The following is a 19947-nucleotide window of genomic DNA, read 5'->3' as shown; positions in this document are numbered from 1 at the left end:
GAAGCTCGGATCTGAAGCAAAGTGTGCACAGGTCACGGGTTAACAGTGAATAAGATGCGGAGCTGGGAGTGAAATGCCAATATGGGCTGAAAGATTTGGGCCGAAGTAAATCTGGATCTCGAACCCAAAGGTTGAAATGAGGCAGAAAAACTGGCAACAATCTTGCTGGCACATGAAGGCACGGGAGCTGGATTCTTGCAACCCAAGAATTAGGAAAATGATCATAGAAGGATGGAGAGTGATGGACTGCTAGGGTTATAAATCGAACCAAACAACTTGGTACACGACTTGAACTCGACTCGAACCAGGTTCCTTCAAACTTGTTTGTTTAAGTATCAATCCAAACTTGAACATGATTTCAAGCTCAAAAATATTAGCGAACTAATCATGTTCTCCACATTGTTCAGTTTGATATGTTCAGGATCATATAAGGCAAGTAAATTTCATAAAAATACATTATAGCTTCTTTCTTTAACTCCATTTCTTTCCTTCCCAAATATTGCTTATTTTATAGGGTAAAAAACAAAAAATCCCCCTGTGGTAAACCTAAAACACAGAAAAACCCCTCGTGATTTCAAAATATACAACATGACACCTCGTACTTTGAACTAAATTGTAAAGGTGACGGAATCCGTTAAACTTAACGGAAATGAACGAAATGACCAAAATGCCCTGATATAATTAAGCAAAAGACAGCTCAAAAAAATCATTTGTTTTATTCTCTAGATAGAAAGAATTGAGGGTTAAGGGATAGAACATGTATATTGTTAAAAATTAGGTATAAAATTTTTTTTAAGATTCCAATAAGTCATTTCTGTTAAATTTAACGGATTTCATCACCTTTACAATTTAGTTCAAAGTACGAGGTGTCGTGTTATATATTTTAAAATCACGAGGGGGCTTTTCTGTATATTAGATTTATCACAGGGAGCTTTTTTGTATTTTACCCTATTTTATACAATAGTAAGTATATAATACTCTTATCTCTTAAATAAACATAATTGATTTTAATCACATCCCTAATTCATGTACTCCCTCTATCCCAAATTTAGAGACGTTTCTTGGGACTGCAACTTTTTATGTACAGTAGATTATTATTGCTAATCAATAATTTACTTCCAAATTTACCCCACTAGAAGCATTAGTCAGCTGAAGTTTGTGTTTTTCAAAGAGTCATAATTCTATGGTCCCATCTCTTTCAAATGCACCTCTTCATACATTAAAGACACGCACCAATATTAGCCTTATAAAGTGGGAGTTGTCTTGCACACTTTTCTAGCTTCTCTAAATGGAAATAAATAGTGGGTCCTACTAAATTTCTTGAGACTTTTACACATGCACTATGCAGGCAAGAATAGAATCGTGGAAGGGAAAAATTTTAGCATGACTCTAATTTTGGGACAATGAAAAAGATGAAACATGACATTAACAACGGGACGGAGGGAGTAATAGATTTCTTGAATAGGCATAATCAACTTTAATTATATCCTTAATTTATCGTAATAGATTTCTTAAATAACATAAAGCATTAGGTGAAAAAACCACCAAATTAGAATGAAAATCTCTACATAATACAACATGAAATTTCAAGTCAAGCCAAGCTTTGGTTGTATGTGCTTGAATTCAATACTTTGTCAAACCAACCCAAATTTTTCATGAACATACATCTGAAATTTCAAATCAAACTTGATAAACTTCTTTCAAAAAATTATCAAACACAAGCAAAATTCAAACATTTCTTTTAATTTTCAAACCAATTCTGAACATAACACTATTCGACTTGTTAAGGCTTGTTTTCACCCCTATGGACTACTAGTAATGAACAAGTAAACTGACGAAATGATGAATAGGAAAGAAGCAGCAATGAAGAGTCTTAAAAAAAAACTTTTGAAAAAGAGAAGAAATGTTGAGATACGAAATTAGTGAGGAATCGAGCAAGAGGCTCTTGATACCATGTCGAAAGAATTATTTGAGAGGAAAATGTTTATTGAATTAATGATTAGTACAACAATACAATGCCTATATTCATAGGTTATACAGAATGAATCTGGACTAATATTATATAAGATAAGATTCTAACTATGCTATTAGACACTAATTGAACCTAGGTTAATATTAGATAGTAATTGAAGCAATAAAATATTTTATTTACATTAACAATGACAATTTCTAGAAATGTTAGAGGCTGCCCAAGATCTTAACACCAAAGCAAAAGAATTAAGGTGGTGTTTAAATTGCAATTTCCCACCAAAAAATTTTTACATTTTTCATGAGCATATTTTTCAATCATATTTTTACCTCACATATATTAAATCATTACAGTATATATTTTTACAAAAATTTCAGAAAACAACAATCCAACGGGACATCACATTTCTACTTCACATACATCAAATCATTCCTTTTTGAAATTATGTGGCATGATTGGAAGACCTTTGGTAGTGCATACAACAAGAACAAATCCTTTATTTAATAAGGTAATTTTTTTATGAATGAAGACTCAAAGTAATCGGTTTTTTTTAATTTATGAGTATCAGTTATAGTGGCACTTAAAAAAAAAAAGGCTATGGTGGCATTTCTTGAACAGCAGGCGAGAGGTAGCATCACCAGTAAACGAAGCAACTGGAGTACTATTCAATTATTATTCATCTTATATCATGCTATTATTTTATATTATGTAAGAATTTTAGTCATATATACTAAATTTTTTTTAAAAAAAAAGTATAAAAATTCATATAAATATGTACCAAATTTAATAAAAAATATAACAACTGTACACAATTACACGAATCAGTGCTTCTAATCCTTTTTTTTTTTTTTTTTTTTTAACAAGCTCCTAATCCAATATTGACCACATCGTACGACCATTTGTTAAAATTGTGATACCAATAATCATGGCCTCCACACGGGCAAGTTGTCAAAACAGCTGGCTAAAAGGTTATTACAAGTTAAATTTTGGTTGCTACTAAACTAGTTGTCAAATCAACTTTTTCAATTGATCTTTATTTATTAAAGAAAAAACTAATTTTCAATCACATCATAATTCAACTTGGTGCTAGTTTTGTCTGTTAATCAAAATCATACCTCATGCATGATGATCAATTCCATTAGCAAAGAACGAGGTTGATGATTTCTTTGTCATTCCAAGACTTCAACTGCCACTCTACACCTATATATACAGCACAATAGATTATACAACTACAAAATTACAAAGTTAAACACAAGAAACTCACACATTTACAATCAATCACAGAGAATGAGCGGAGCAGGGAAGGTGGTTGGTGTGACGGGAGCTTCAGGGTACGTAGCTTCATGGCTGGTGAAGCTGCTGCTTGAGCGGGGTTACACTGTTAAAGCTTCCGTTCGTGACCTCAGTAAGTTAAATTTGTTCATCTCTAATCTATGATGTCTCGGATCACATCAAATTTTGGTTGCTGTTCTTCTCGTTAGTTATAAGTAACAGAATTTTTTATAGTTAACTAGGGTTGGCTCCGTTAGTAAGATTTGGATACTTGGACTAAGAAAAGCCCAAAACGATTGCAGGTGTAACCTTTGGATAAGCTCATGGAAAAGATTTACTCAGAAGTTTGTTTGGGTGGTTGTTTCTGGGTGTTCTTAGGAAATTTTTACTGTAACTAGTGTATTGAAGAGAGCGGATATGAGATAAAAAAGTGAATAAAGAACATGTTAAAAGATAACAAGCATCAAGTTAGAGCCTTGAATTTTGAAAATGTAGGGTCATTCATAGATTAGTTAACATGGGATTTTTTTTTTTATCTCCTAGAATAATTTTTATTGGCAATTGCTAAACATTGCTTGTTTACTTGATGCCTCAGATGATCCAGACAACATAGAACATTTGATTTCACTTGATGGAGCCAAGGAAAGGCTTCACTTGTTTGTTGCTGACTTGATGAAAGATGGATCATTTGATGAAGTGGTTGATGGATGTGAAGGTGTTTTTCATACTGCATCTCCATTCAAACCTGTAGTTAGTGATCCAGAGGTAAAATTGAACATTCTCTATTGTCAACAAAATCTAGTAGTCCTATATATACAATTGTTGACATGCAAACTGAATTATTTTAATTATGATCCCTGTTGTTAATGTTATTTCCTACAATGCAAGTTTATTAGTGCATTATTACTCTGTTTTCTAGATGATGATACTACTCTTTCCTAGAAATTCACTTCAATAATCTTGTAACGTTAGCCTTGACTGCAAAATAGGAGGACGTTCAACATTTAGCAATTTATAGTTTGTTGATTCGAAGTGAAGTTCAACATCTTCCAAGCACTGGCTAATTGACGATTCTGCAGATGAATATATTTTATTTCACCTGCTAGTTGTTACAGTCAGAAAGACGGAGTAGTTTCTGCTTCATGTAGAACTGTCATCCTGGTTTGTCAACTTACTTAAGTGCAGCATTCTAGCAGTCATTCCATGTACAAGACTAGAAAAGATGATAATTTTTAGGTGCTTGAACCATGCTTATTTAAAAGATATTTCAGCAACGGGAAGATAGATAATAGATATTGAGCATCTGCTAATCCATTTCATTTCTTAGTTTACTAACATCTTTCAGTGAATATAGCTTTTATTTTATTTAAGTTGCTATCTTTTCCTGCTACTTAAAATGACTTGCCAAGCACAGTGGACTCGCTTTGAGATAATTTTTCCAAACCAATTCAATGATTTGCCGCAATTTTCAGCACTCCTATTTTGAACTGATATCTTTTCACGGAGTCATAAAAGCATCTCTCCTTTTTCTTTGTTTCGTCTTTTATTTTCTCTCTTTTTTCTATTCAATGTACTTATCTTTCTGGAGATGTTTGTATGGAAAGACAGAATATCGATGACCGAATTTCAAACTTGTTTAAGTAATCACTTTAATGGGCATCTTCAAATATGATTTAAATTTCTGCTACTGCGTGAAGAGCTCAAATTGAGTGGAAAAAATTTTAGATCTCCACTGAATGTGAAAGAGCATGAATGCTTATATGATGATTCTTGTGGAGCAAGAACGCACTGTTGCCTTGAAGTTAATTGCCTTCAATGACTAGTATTTCTATCTTCATTTCTTAGGCAGAATTGTTGGACCCTGCGGTAAAGGGAACTCTGAATGTGCTACAATCATGTGCAAGAGTTTCATCTGTCAAAAGAGTGGTAGTGACATCTTCTATAGCCTCGGTTGCATACAACCGAGAAGCGAAGGATGGTGTTGTAGTCGATGAAAGTTGGTTTTCAGAGCCATCATACTGTGAAGAACGCAAGGTGAGTAAGTGAACCATCTCCTTCCCAGTAAAAACTGAAATGCTAGATTGGTCTTCTTGTAGGAAGAAATGATGTTGTTCTAGTGTTCAAAAGCAGACCAAGTGTCAATCACCTTCTTGTTCTTGTTTTAGTTAAAAACTTATAACAACTTCGGTGAAGGAGAAAAAAAAAAGGTGCAATATTTCCCTAATCAACCATACATCTATTGCATACAGCCAGTGTCAAATCCCACATTCTTCTCTTAGTTGGAATTGCCTGATGAACCTTACAGCTGAAGAAATAAGCTGGTGGAGAAAATAAAGACAAAATTAAGCAACCACATGCTCAGTCATCAAAAAGGAACTAGTTGGAAAAAAGAAAAATCACAGAAAATACAATACTTTCTGCATTAAACTTTCAAAAGCACTGCAAAATGTTTTAGAAAAATGATCAATTTACAAATTAAACAGTCAAAGTATTTAATTTTAGTCCTCCCTCGTGATTATTCCACAGCTCCAACAATATCAGAATACTAATGAAGAAGTATGGTGTGCATAGGATGAATGTCCAGCAATAGTGTCTGTGTTACATAGGATGAATGCAACATTATCTATGTCACAGAGTTGTTAGTAAAAATCAGGTAAGTACTACAGATTTTGTAGTAAAACAGCCTATACTTGCAGCATAAGTCTCCCTGACCTACATGCTGCAACAAGGTCAGATTTTCTAGACAACAAGATAGAATGGCTACTTTCAAGAATCTTAGAGTGCAAAGAACAACTTATTATCAAACTTGAAATCATTGATATATGCACAATATGTAGCTATGATGCTAGGCAAATAACAGGGAACTTCCTGCTCACAAGTCATTAGCATGGCTCATGAGCACAAATTCAAATTGTTTATGCTTTCATTCTTAATCTTACTGATCAATAGGCCTAGACTGAGGAGGGTGTTGACATTTTCTACTTATGAATTGCATAGTTCTTTGATCATGATCAAATCAATTTCATGCTTCTCTGGTAGCATCTGATGACACATTGCTATCTTGTAGCTCTGGTATGTACTTTCAAAAACGTTGGCAGAGACTGCTGCATGGAAGTTCTCAAAGGAGCATGGCATTGATATGATTACAATTCATCCATCATGGATCATTGGTCCTCACTTGCAGCCTTCTATCAATACAAGTGTGCAATTGATCCTGAGCCTACTAAATGGTACTCTTGGAAATATATCTGTTTCTTTATGAACAATTTCTACTAGACTATTGATCTCTGTTACTTATGGTTATGGCCTCATCATGCTCTAAACTTTCTGATTAGAAAAAGTCAATGAGCTTTTTGATCTCTTGCTTTTCCATTTAACAATGAAACTAAGGATCCAAAATGGCTTAGGTTGAACTCTTTTCATATCTCCCATTTTTATTCCATCTACATTTTTATGCTCGTTTCAAAGCTAAACTGTCGTGTTTATGGTGAAAAGTTATGTCCCAAACTTCTGAATGCAGGGGATGAATCATTTCCTTACGCAAATTTTAGATGGGTTGATGTTAGAGATGTTGCCCATGCACATATTCTTGCCTATGAAAACCCTTCTGCAAGTGGAAGATATTGTCTTGTTGAGAGAGCTGCACACACCTCTCAGGTGATCAAGATTTTGCAAGAACTTTATCCTACTCATCATTTTCCAGACAAGTGAGTCTCCTTTCCATCTCAGTTATGTCATATTCAGATTGCACTTGCACAACTCAGGGAAATATCACATCTTTTCATCTCTTCTAATCTTCATTAATTCAACCAAAATTTCAGAATTATGTATCTTTGGAGTCATGTCCTCCTAAAACAGCCCCTTTTTCAGAGTTTCTTTCTATAATTCGATTACTTGAAAAAATTAGGTTCACTAATTCGGTGACTCTTATAATTTCACTGTTTGATTTTTGCCATTATAAAACTGGATTGATGGAATAGAAAATGTGTAGTAGACATACTAAGATATGAAAAGGCATGAGCCGGTTCATGTAGAAGATACCATTCAAAGGAACCTTTTTTTTTTTTTTGGCATTGGCTATTTCATCAACTCTCAGACCAATGCACTCATAAGGTCTAAGCAAAATCATATATCTAGAAAACATTCATATAATTGAATCCAAACTTCATTGAAGAGACTTCACTAGGCTAATTGGTTATAAATGAAAGGAATTGAGCATGAAAAAACTTGGAAATTTTTATGTAGGAGAAAACAATGGACCTTGATTTTCTTATAGTCCTTTACCTTAAAAGCTTTAAATAGTTTAATTTGATATTACCACTTTCTATATTACTTTTTAGTATTACTTAATCTTTTAGTGGTTGACCTGCTGCAGGCTTTCACATGACAGCATCCTCATTAATCCAGACTACTCAGTATCCAATGAGAAGGCAAAAGCTTTGGGAGTTCAGTTCATTCCTTTGGAGGAGAGCCTAAAGGATACTATTGAAGGCTTCAAGAAGAAGAATTTAGTCAGTATTTAGGCCATGGCATCAAGTTTTCTAGTTGAATTGTTGTTTGAATAATTGAGGAAAGCAGTTTTCACATTCTCAGACCTTTTTTGTTCTTATTTCTCCCCTTGCTGGTGCCAGGATTGCAAAAGGATATTGCCAATCTAGATTGTAATAAGTGGTAAAATCAGTTGATTAATATAGTGCTTTGCCCTTCTACTATTTTCTCCGAGTTTCATTATTTTTGGTACCAAATAATAATTGAACTGAAGGTCCTAATAGAGATTAGGCAGCTGCTCTGCAAAATGCGTTTTTATGAACAGTTCTTACAACAAATGTATCCTAGTTTCCTTTTTGAGAATTCAACTCTTCTTGTTCTCATAAAAGTGCCAAAAAAGAATAAACAACCTTTGTTCAAAACCATAGGCAGACTCCACCAATTGTTTGTACATGTTTCCTTCTTGACATCTTAAATCTTTTATTGCAAATTTTTGCTGGGCAATTTAGGCGAGCTCCAAATTCTGTGGTTATTGATGACTGATAAATGCAGATAATAATCAGTGTAACATCTGAAGAAGCAGCTAACATTGCACTTCAAATGATAAATCTGATCCAAACAGATCTCAACTCATAATTTTGCACACAAATTTATAAAGGCAAATTAATACAGAAATTCATTGTCATGCAGAAGAAATGCAACTAGAGATTCCCGCCCTTGTAATCTACCATCGTTCTAGCTTTTGTTAATCAAACATAACAGCATAAAGTGTAGAAGTCATGTTGCAGGCCACCCATCTACTAGTTCTGCTCTGAGCCTGATGGGTACAATCCTGTATCTTCTTCAAATGCAACGATCATCAAACCATTGTCCTGTTGAAATGAAATCTCTCTCCTATGCTCATCCTGGCATGGTTCTGGCAGGCCACAAATGCAAGGGTCATCGCTGCTTTTGTAACAACCGGCCCTTGAGCTTGAAAGAAACTTCATCCTTTTACCATCCAAGAGTAGCCTTCCTATTTTCTCCACTAGCTTTTAGTGCATGCCACAGAATTGGAAGCAGCATTTCATCTAGCAAGAATTGTACGTTCCTGTCTGCAGTGTATGCTCTAGCCCATCCACAACTTCAGAACTCTGTCTCTACCACCAGATGCTACTTTTTCACCATCTGGACTCCAATCAACTGCAAAAACCTTTTACATTTGCCAAAGACCAAAAGATTAATGAAGACCCTCTTGATATAAAGACCTATAAAGTGGCCTTTTGGACAGAACTAACCTCATCTGCATGTCCTGGAAGGTCTTGTTTTAGCTTTTTTGTCCGGATATCCCAGACCTAAGTTTAAAAAACTAGGTCAATCATATGCTTCTGTATGTGTTCAAAGTAAAATAAAAAAGAAAAAAAAATAACATTGTTGGAGACCCAGTATGGAACAGAGAATGGCACTGCATAATGGACAAATATGCACAAAGGGCTCAATGGAGGTCAGACATAGTAGTTCAATAGTCAATAAAACAAAAAACACTTAACACACCAACAGTTCATAACCCTAAATTACCTAGTGATTTGTAATTTCTTACCAAATTGGAAACATCTATGTCTTGAACTGTAGAATATCATAAATTACAGAATTTTCGTGAACATAACCAGAAGAAACCATATAAACTACCTTCAAAGTTGAGTCTTTACTCCCACTCAAAAGCAGCCGACTGTCAGCAGACCAGCTGCAATAGTTAACCAATTAGTAAATTCTTGAAAGCCCTCAAACTAGATAGAGTACATCATCAAATAACTCCAACCTTATTTGATAGACAGGCCCCACATGACCCCTGAAAGCTGCAACAAAGTTTCCTGTTGTACCATTCCACAACTTGACTGACTTGTCAAATGAGGCACTTGCAATCCATTGTCCATCAGGAGAAAAGTAAACATGATTTACAAGCTGCATGAAAACAAATTTGACATTTTATGCTTGACATGAAAAACCAATCAAGTTAACTTGGTAATCTAAACTTTCTGTACTGTCCACATATCAACCAAAAAGAAAGCACATTCCCCATTTTAAGGTTCCAGCAAAATTAACTTGCAAACGTTTTGTTCTTTTGAACCTAGGGCTCTCCAAATTGACACACACACACACACACACACAAAGACCACACTATTTGTCTTACTTTAGTCATTTATGTTTGTATTGTGACAGCATAATTCGTCCCTTACTTTAACATTTGAAGTTGACACTAGCAAAACAATTTTTTCACAAAAACTGAATCAAAATAGTTTTTTCACCCAAAAAATTGTGCATTCCATTAATGATTGCTCATATATGGCTTTGAAAATAATCAGAATCCAAAAAAAGAATGAAAAAACCAACAATTGCCTTTTGGTTAACAATCACTAGAATTACTAGTATCAAAAAGAATAGCCATGCACATATGAAAACTAGAGTTCTACTACTCAAGTCTTGAATCAAACTATGTAGCTTCACTAGCAATCTACACCAGCAGGGAAATGTCCAACTATACACTGGGAAAGTCAGATTAAGAAGTGATATGTACATTAAGCTGTCACAATTCCTTTATCCCCAACTAGACAAGCCAATCAATTATTATGTTGATATGCCAGTTCAGTCACGTGCAAGTAAACTCATTTACGATGTGCTGCCATATGGCACTTAGATATATTAAGCAATTTGTACTTCAACCAGCACGGCCCAATAATCTAGACCAAGGTTATGCTTAGCATTTTTGTCACAACTAGAAAACCAGGGAGAGAGCTGCATGCCACTATATACTCATACCTGTTGATGTCCCGTCATGCGAGTTTTGGGATGTTTACTCACGGCAGGCTCCCACAAGAACATAGTGAAATCATCCGAACCTGAAACTAACCGTTCTGGAGCATTGCCCTTCATTTTATTGTACCTTTCTAAAGCTACCTGGTGCACCAGAAGAGAACTTAAAATCAAAACTTTATGCATTACTGATAAAACCAAGTTTAAACAAAGGAAGAAGACATAGTTTAGTGCAAAAGTTATCATGTCTTCTTACTCTGTTTTGTCACGCAAATATATTGGCAAACAAAAACTTCAAAGTACCAGTCACCGAATCCAATCTATCAATGTCAATCCTTTTTCTTAAAAAGTAATTTATCAGTTGAATCTTCTGATGTAGACAAACTTTAGACATCATTATCAAAGTTCTCCTAAAATAATAGAGCATTTTTTACAATGTTCATTCATCCAACTCTCCCGGTACTTTGCATAGATCAACCGTAGTATCTATCTATTAGATTTAAATCATATCAAAATTTTGAGGTTAGAGAAACCTGTGCAAAGTTCTCAAATAAACACGAGCCTTTCCCCGTGCATCAGCAAATATATCACATTGTGACATGGAAAATAAACTGATTAAACAAAACAGGACAAGCTATGATAGGAATGGGTAAGAAGAACATCAGCAAGATAAAGGCCAACCAGTACCTTCTTCATTTCCTCAGGAGACGAGAACTTTTTACCAGTGTGATCAAAAGCTCCAGTTCGTAGAACATATTCTGTGCTCAATGCCAAAGAATTTACCCAATGTCCATGGCCCTACATTAAAATCCAAGGCCAATAAAATGAGAAAAATGAAAAGTACAAAACTGGACTTTCTTTTATCAATGACAAGAAGAATAAAAGAAGTCAAGGAAGAAAAAAATGGATATGGAAGCAACCAGTTAGATAGCAGAACCAATGCGGATTCCATTGATGTTTGAGATTTGCATATTAGCCTTTAAGATGTAGCTTGAAATTTAAAGCAGTGTGTATGTTTTGGTATGCAGGCAGGGTGGCTGTTAAGATAACGTGAACAGCATTATAAGAATGTAAGCATAGACATGAATGAATCATTAATAGAGCAGATTTTTGACATTGAGAAGTAGAAAAAAGAAGGCAGATCAGAATGAATCATTAACAAAGCAGATTTTTTATGTTAAGAGGTAAGAAAAAGGTAGGCAGGTCAGAATGTCATCAGTCCGGTAAGCATTAAGGCAAGGTAAATCAACCAAAACCGTTTCCAGAAGTGTCACATAGAGAGCGCCGGAACCTGCCCTCTAAAGAGAGAGAGAGAGAGAGTAGAAGAGAAACCCATAAAACTGTGTAATGAAGATTTACCCCAGATAACAGCTAACTGTAAATGCCATGCAGCAACATCCACGAAAACCAACAGGTCTAGTATGATAGGATTGGAAAACAACAATTGGTTTCTTAAAGCAAAAGCAAAGATTGCATTAAATTCTTCGCTTTTAACCCTTAGGAAGGAAGGTAGGGCCACAAAGAGGTAGTTTACCTCAAGATGCCACAATAGCTTTAATGTCCATAGTCTCATTTTCTCAAATTAATAACCTTCTAAAGTTTCAATTTTTCTTTTTAACCATGACAACAAAAGACCCTTGAAGCAGGCCATAGATTGTGCAGAGGTCCTTGTTGCCTATGAAAGGTGCTAGGCATCCACATCATCAGAATCTTGAGTAACTGGCCAAGGCACTAAATTTGAAAATGCTCAGACATCACATAGTATCTCACAGCAAGTATCAAGCAAATTTGCAAAAAGATATGGGCAAATAAAATAAATTTACCAAAGTATGTATTGTGTACCTTCAATTCACGGATTAGCTTTCCCTGTGATGTCTCCCACACCTTAATTGTACAATCTTGAGATCTGTAAATTTGAAGAACGTTAATCACTTTAGAACTTAATACTTTGTTCAAGTAAACCAAATGTCTATTCCAGCATGATGTGCAGAATTCACTAAAGCTGGTAAAAGAAATTAACAAGACACTTATGCTCTAAATAGGAAAAGCACGATGACATACCCAGTGTATATCACACCATCCCCACCCCATTTCACACAGGTTACTGCCAGTGTATGACCAGTAAGACAAATAACACATTTCCTCAATGTAACGTCCCATATTCGTGCATCACCATCTTTACTAGCACTGACAAAGCGGCGACATGGGGCACTGAGGTGCACTGGCTCCCAAGATATACCAGTTATCCATTTCTTATGACCCTGAAAAGGAAAGTTTCATATTTATCAGGCAAAAGATATTTCAAATGCAGCTAAAACCTACATATTCTTTATTCTTCCCAGCATCAAATAAAGGGTTAAAAACCAGAACATCCATGGGAGCATAAAGACTATTATGAATATTTCCAGAATGTATTAATTGAAGCAGCAATTGAATCAGAAAGAGGCAATAAAATCTGTAACAAACTTTTAAGATGTAAAATTTGACTCTTTTGGACCCTCATTTTCTATTACTTCTAAACAAGAATCCATAATTGATGCACTTAATTGTATTGCCAGAACAAATGGCTTGGCTCATCAAAGACATCTTTGTAATCCACAGACAATGAACCACGTAATCAATTTAAAGAGAGTTCTCCCTGAGAGATTGTAATATATGATTCCCTTGTGCTTTCAAACATGAAAAGCAAAGTAATATAAAAATAAGAAGATGATAAACTCTGATAAACAAGAGTCAATAAATTGTGTATAAGACATCCCCCAAAAAAAAAAATTAAGATGTAAGAACCAATTTTGACAACTATGTCAAAGACATCAGCAATAGTGGAAGTAACACAGAAGCCCATCAACTAGTAATCTTACCTACATAAGCATAATAGTTTCCACGGAAGACAGATAATAAGTTAGGGCTAATCAAGAATTCTAAAGCCTCTAAGTAGAAGAACAAAAGGTTTTTCTTTGCTCCTTCACAAGGAACCTTTCGTCTTATATTTAGGTACAGAAACATACTGACAATAGCAATCTTTTGCAGTTCCCAAGGGAATATGGGTTCCACGATAAAATGTCTCTTATAGCATTGCCATAGCTATTAATAGTAGCCAATGCCACAAATAGGCAGCCTTAAGGTTGAGGAGAGTATGAATGGTTATGTACCAAAACCACTTAAAACGAACTGAAAATGTCTGAAGTGACAGAGAAAGTTTTCATTTTTCACAAAAAAATACCAATAACATTTGCAGGTAAAAAAAAAAAAGGAGCTTCTGTTAATTTATCAAAGAGGAGAGTTAGAACTGAGACTTACAATAAGTGGATTTCCAGATGGCTTCCCATTCTTGGGATCCCAGCACTGCAGTTCTCCAGCCTTACTTCCACTGACAAGATGCTCACCATCAGGTGACCATGCAATGCTGAGAACCCAATTCTTGTGCCCTGGATATCAAACAAAAAGAAACTTATTCTAAGAGGGGGGAAGGGAAGAGAAACCATCAAGATGATTAATACAAGCCACTTTAATCACTTGGCAGCAACAACATGCTAGGGACCATCTTCTTGCATGATACTCATGGCTTCTGAGTAGTGCTTAGTAAACTACCTAAACTTTTAAATGATCAAAGACATTTCAAAATTGATATTTTGAAGGATAAAAATATTTAAACTGGCCACAGAATTTCCATACAATAGCATCAAATGAGCAACTTCATATTCTTCATTTACAGCCAGAGATTTATTAATTCTTTTGCTAAACATTTTATAGATGCTGGATATAGAACCAATACAAGAGACACATTAAAGACTTCAATTTAGGTGCTAAGAGACCAAGAATGTCTAACCTTTACATGTGAACAAGGGTGTCTGGGTATTTAGATCCCATAAATGGACGGTTGTATCACCTGAACCACTTGCAAGCTGCTGTCCATCAGGACTAAATGCAACTGAAAGTACAGCTTCTGTATGACCTGAAAAGATAAGACCACAAAAGTCAAACATAGAAAGATATTACAAACTATAGTGGACAATTATTTATTCATCCATATTGAAGATCTGAGGGGTAAAATAACTAGTCAGACAAAAAACACAGTCTTTAAGATTTTGAAAGTCAAAACCAAAGTTGTGACCCATGAAAGCAACTAAAAAATGTTGAGCAACAGAACGGCATCACAATCTCTATGGAGAAAACCCTAAATGCATTCACTCTCATGCTCCTGAACAGCAGCTACTTCCTTGACATAGATAGGTAACTCTATCACTATAAAAGGGCTTTTTTCAACTGCATCAACCAGCTGGGTTAATGATTTGTGTGACTTGATCACATGTCAGGTACCCCTAGTAGCTTATCCAACATTCAAATTCAACACCCAAAGATTATTCAGAAAATTAATTACTACTGCTGTAGGGGAAAGGAATATTGCATCTCTTCCTTTATCACCTACTCCTTGTGGAGACCAATTCTGCTTTACTGCAAGTTGGGACTCACCAGGATTGCCAGAAGAACTATTATTATCTTTTGGACAACCAATTATCAAACCATTCATTACCATTTTAAGAATAGAAATGAACTGAGGCTTATTTATGGACAGATGTCAAAGATGAAAGGAGAAAGCAACTGATAGTATAAACAAGATTGGTCGTACAGCCATGTTAAAAATTGCATCTATTGGGAAAAGCTACCAAGTTGAAAAGGTCTCCCCCCCCCCCCAAAAAAAAAGAAAAAAAAAAAAACTTAGTGTTGGCATATATGTGTCTATCAGTTCACCAAGAGACTGTTCCTAAGAAAGAGTTACGCAGATTATAAGACAACTTTCTAAATGTCACAAGTCACCAATATCACCAGCCTAACGGAAGCTGGTGAGAAATCATGAAAATCTTTAGGTTTACATTTGTTTACCTCCTAGTTGACTGCATCACTTAGCAATACCAGAGAACAAGAGAAGAGATGCTTGCAAACAAAACATATACTACAATAGCCCAGTTCGAAAATTACAAGCCACAAACTCAAAAAGCTGTAATAACAAAGATACAGAAGTGTACCAGCAATTGTTGCAGAACAACGAGTAACAGGACGAATGCGGAAAACTGCTTGAGGTTGATACACTATGGTCAGGACCTTTTCCACCGATACTACAAATACATTCACCCAGACCGATAAGTTTTCACACTAAACAATCAGATATCTTACCAAATTATCTCATGTATCAGCCCAATATGCTGATCCAAACTCTTTACCCTTGTTTTTTGTCAAATAGGATCCAAGCTCCACCAGAAGCTCTTGGTCTGATATATAAAAGGCATAAGGATACTTCTCCTCCTGAACAGAAAAAGAGAAAAGGTCATTATCATCATCCTTAAAACGTTGAAAAATGAGAAGACTATTGTCTCAGAGTCCTGCAAACTTACAGAATTTAAAGAATTCTACGAGATTATAGATGATGAAAACAATCCACAGAATCAGAGTTTCTATAATAGTATCAAAAATTACTTTTGATGCAAAATTAAAGTAGCCTTTCTTATCCACTTTTTTCCTACTATTTTGTCAATCACTTCTGATCACATAAAAAGTTACATTTCATAGAACCAAAAATTCAACTTCATACTCCAGAAACAGAACATCATTTCAAGAACAAAATGAATTCCAGTTCCCTTTTTTTTACAGCTAAATTTAAGCTTCAAAACTCAAGCACGTTTCCTAGATATTAATCAAATTCAGCCAAATTTAAACCAAAATAAATCAGAAACAATAAACTGAAAAAAAAAAACAGAGAAAATTTTTCATACTTTGAAAAAAAAATGATTATAATCAAATTCGTATACTTGAAACCTAACTTGGTGTAAACTAGAGGCTTTTCTTACATTATTGAGAAGCTTATTGACCATTTGAACTAGCTCTTTTGGTCCAGCGCTTTGGGGAAGATACAAAGGTGGACCTAAAGGCGTGCCTTCCGGATCCGACAATTGACACATAACACTGTTGTTTAGTTCTCTCTGTTGCTCAATTGCGCCATCGATTTCCATTCTTGTCTCGAAAATTAAACCAATTTCTCAGAATTTTCGAAATTGAAATCAATTCTGAGAGATTGGGAATTAGGGTTTCGATTATCTATCATATATTGGAGGTGGAACGATGCCCTCTTCTTCTCTGGTGAAGGGCTTTGACAATTAGGGGTTTTGAGGGGTTTATGGGATTAAGTTTGGGCTCATAAGTTAAACTGGGTTGGTCCATGATTGTGACAATTGACGAATGATGGGCTACTATACGGGCCTTCTTGGATGGAAGCCATAAGAGCCTATCAGCCTATGATTACTTGGGCCCAAATGGATGCAGGCCACATGTTCGATGACGAGTTACTAAAACTTTTTAAAAAAATTTTATACATTTTTTTGCTTATTTGATAGCACTTTTTTTTGGAATAAATAAATGTGACAAAAAGTTGATTGAAAAATAGGCTTAAACTTTAATTTAATAATTAATTTCAAAAAATTTAGCATCCAAGAAGAGTTATTTGATAAAAATTTGCCAATATATGCTCAAATACTTGTGAAATTAGAAGGAAAAAACATCATGCAAACATCACATTTTAATTTTACCAAATTCAAACAAAAATGAAATGAATTGTACATATAACCTTTTTATGAGTTATATATTCTCATTCTTACAACTAATTTGTGAGTGAGTGATACAAACATGACCTTTTTAGAAAAAAAAATTGAACTAAAAATGAAATTTACAGTTATGTTGGAATATATTGATATATTGAGAATCAAAATACCATTTTACAACTATTAAAACTAATGTAGTGGTTAATGCCTATTGGTCGCCACCTACCAATCATTACTTGCAGGTAAACGTAGAGATTTTCCTATACATATATAAAAAGGAGTTTGTAGCTAAATGTTGGAAAATTTTAATCCGCCATCTTTGGGGATAATTTAGGCAGAAAAAAAATCAAATACAAGTGTTAAGCCAAATGTACAACATTATTGTGTGTAATTGAGTACGGTTTGATTATTGTGTCCTCCCATATGCAATTGGTTTGTATTTCACATGATTATCAAGCTTTCAAATGCTGTTTAAAACTATTTATAAGTATTTATAGTGCTCTTCATCTTTTTCTATAAATGCTGGGCAGTTTTTATAGGTATAATAAGAGAGGGTGTTAATGTTGAAGATGATTGGTTTAGGAAGCTCTTAATAATGAAGATGATTAGTTTTGGTTCATATTTTCAATCTGTTATAAGTATAATCACAGTGCTCTTCAACTTCATGACAATAATAGAGGCTTTTTCTATTGAAAAATGTTGCTCCAAGTGTTTGTGCTCCATATTTTGTTGTGAGTGTTTGGACATGTATGCTCATTTGTTTTCTCTCTTTCTGCAATTTTGGATGTTTAGCTGATACAATAGAAAATGTGAGTTTTCTACTGCAATATTTTCTTAGGGTTAAAAACAAAAAAGCCCCCTGTGCTAAACCTAATATACAAATAAACTCCATATGGTTTCAAAATATACAACGCGACACCTCGTGCTTTGAACTAAGTTGTAACACTGACGGAAATCGGTAAAATTAATGGGAACTAATGAAAGGACCAAAATGCCCTTGTATAATACCCAAAAGGCAATTGAACGGACTCATTTCTTCCCTTCAAACCCTACGAAGAGAGAGAGAGCGAGAGAGAGGAAGTAAAGCCCAACCAAACGGAATCAAGTAAGAAGATCGAAGGAGACGAAGATTTATTCCAGAAAATTGAAGGCAAATGGGTATGTATGCTATACTTCGTTCATGTTATAATTAATTAAAATCAGTTCATGTATGTTATAATTAGTTTACAATTTAGGGTTACCTATCTCAGATTTTAAGGGCTGATGATGTTATTTACACCCAAATATGCAATATTTGGGTGTTTACCTTAGAAAATTCCTGATTTTGTGAGTTTTGAGACTGGTACTTTGGATTTAAAATGAAGAATTTTTCTGTTTTGGGACTACGACTTTGGTTTTGAAGCCGAAATTTTTTTTTTAAATTTTGGGTGTTGGAACTAGGAGTCATGCAAAAAGTTTCTGAAATGTCCATTTCTGATGGGAGATTTTTGCTGATTTGGGACTGCAAGTTTGGATTTAAAGCCGAGATTTTTGTTGATATTTGGGTGTTGACTAGGTGACGCAAATAATTTTTGAAATTTCCATTTGTGATGGGAAATTTTTGCTGATTAGGGGTGTTGAGTAGGATCTATTTGTGTGTGTTTGTGTGTTTGAGTACGACTCAGTCACTTGTTATTACAACAAGATATTTAACAAAGAATTGTAAATAAAATTTCTATAATTGTTACTGTCTTCTCTGGTTTAGTGGTCCAGAATACTATTAAAATTGGTTTTCTGCTTGTGCTTTAATGTTTATTTGGTTTTCTGTATATCAATGATGTAGACATAGTAGTTGGGAGACTAAAGCATATTTATTGTAGACACCAAATTTTTAGTTGATTTTTATTTTGCTAGTTATCATTACTTATTTTTGTCTTCTTTTTATTTTTATTTTTATTTTTATTTTTATTTTTATTTTTATCAGAAAAGAGAAAATTACTCACAAAAATATACTTTCATCCTTTAAGTTCAATTTATGGAATTTTGTTGGAAATAGGGAAAATAAAAGGAAGTTGAAAAAAAAAAGAAGAAACAAGAAAAAGGGGAAATTATTTTTAGCATTTTTTTTTACTTTCACTGCCTTTGCGTTATTTCGATTTGCGATCAAGAAAAATCATTTTCCTTTGTTAATTCATTGAAAATACTCATCCTCAATCAAATACAAAATTCCGGCATCCTAATTCCTTTGAAGTCGACTTTATTTTTATTTTTATTTCTGCTCCCATTAAAATCATTTATTTTCACTATTATTAACTCATTGGAAAGAAAGGAAAAATCCAATAAAGGAATTAATGGAAAAAAAAAATGCTAGGCACGCTCACTGCTTCTCCTTGATATCGTATCAACAGAAAATAAAGTCGCAGGTTTGCAGCCGCATCTTTTCAGCTATTTTCCTTGTTTCTTTTAGCTCCCTTCGATCATGTTAGTACTGTTACACCTGGCTTTCATCGACAAGCCAAGAAAGCAATTCAGAAGTTGTGGCCAATCTGATGGCTGAGAGAGAAACGGTGACCTGAAGCTGTTTATGAACCATCAAGATGAGATTTTAGGGTGGGGAGCCTGATATAAAAGGGAGCGAAGGGTTTAGAGAAAGGAAGGGGGCGGCAGCATAAGCGAAAAAACAGAGAGACCGAAAGAACCAGAGAACTGTGAGTTTGAGAGAAACCGAGAGAAAGGTAACGGAGAGTGAGAGAGAAACAGAAGCTGGGGTTCTGGGAAATTGAGAACGAAAGGGAAAATCGTGAGGCAAGGGAGAAGGTAGATCAAAGGTTTCATTATCTTCTGGAGCTGTTCAAA

General features: G+C 34.6%; 2 protein-coding genes across 2 annotated transcripts; one reads left to right on the top strand and one right to left on the bottom strand.

Moving 5' to 3' along the window:
* The first annotated feature begins 3236 nt into the window (after positions 1-3236).
* LOC113764110 (cinnamoyl-CoA reductase 1-like) lies at positions 3237-7933 on the top strand. Its single transcript, XM_027308172.1, has 6 exons — positions 3237-3374; positions 3837-4006; positions 5087-5275; positions 6309-6471; positions 6762-6948; positions 7617-7933. Exons 1-6 carry the CDS (start codon positions 3257-3259, stop codon positions 7762-7764), a joined length of 975 nt encoding a protein of 324 aa, XP_027163973.1. The 5' UTR covers positions 3237-3256; the 3' UTR covers positions 7765-7933.
* A 352-nt stretch (positions 7934-8285) lies between these two features.
* On the bottom strand, positions 8286-16638 carry LOC113761488 (notchless protein homolog). The gene is made up of 13 exons (XM_027304500.1): positions 16366-16638; positions 15742-15823; positions 15547-15636; positions 14349-14474; positions 13820-13947; positions 12581-12780; positions 12362-12425; positions 11207-11317; positions 10526-10663; positions 9528-9670; positions 9398-9452; positions 9007-9063; positions 8286-8921 (listed from the first exon to the last, which is right to left on the bottom strand). Exons 1-13 carry the CDS (start codon positions 16525-16527, stop codon positions 8838-8840), a joined length of 1440 nt encoding a protein of 479 aa, XP_027160301.1. The 5' UTR covers positions 16528-16638; the 3' UTR covers positions 8286-8837.
* Positions 16639-19947: the final 3309 nt, after the last annotated feature.

Source organism: Coffea eugenioides, chromosome 2 (assembly GCF_003713205.1).
Source record: "Coffea eugenioides isolate CCC68of chromosome 2, Ceug_1.0, whole genome shotgun sequence".
Lineage (NCBI taxonomy): Eukaryota > Viridiplantae > Streptophyta > Magnoliopsida > Gentianales > Rubiaceae > Coffea > Coffea eugenioides.
This window is presented reverse-complemented; position numbering and strand designations above follow the sequence as displayed.

Coding starts and splice junctions, on each gene's coding strand:
- LOC113761488 (XM_027304500.1), bottom strand. CDS start 16,527: ATGGAAATCGATGGCGCAATTGAGCAACAGAGAGAACTAAACAACAGT. Junction 9,671..10,525: donor GCATGACGGGACATCAACAG/GTATGAGTATAT, acceptor GTTTTCATGCAG/CTTGTAAATCATGTTTACTT. Junction 8,922..9,006: donor TTCCAGGACATGCAGATGAG/GTTAGTTCTGTC, acceptor CAAATGTAAAAG/GTTTTTGCAGTTGATTGGAG.
- LOC113764110 (XM_027308172.1), top strand. CDS start 3,257: ATGAGCGGAGCAGGGAAGGTGGTTGGTGTGACGGGAGCTTCAGGGTAC. Junction 4,007..5,086: donor CTGTAGTTAGTGATCCAGAG/GTAAAATTGAAC, acceptor TTCATTTCTTAG/GCAGAATTGTTGGACCCTGC. Junction 6,949..7,616: donor ACTCATCATTTTCCAGACAA/GTGAGTCTCCTT, acceptor GACCTGCTGCAG/GCTTTCACATGACAGCATCC.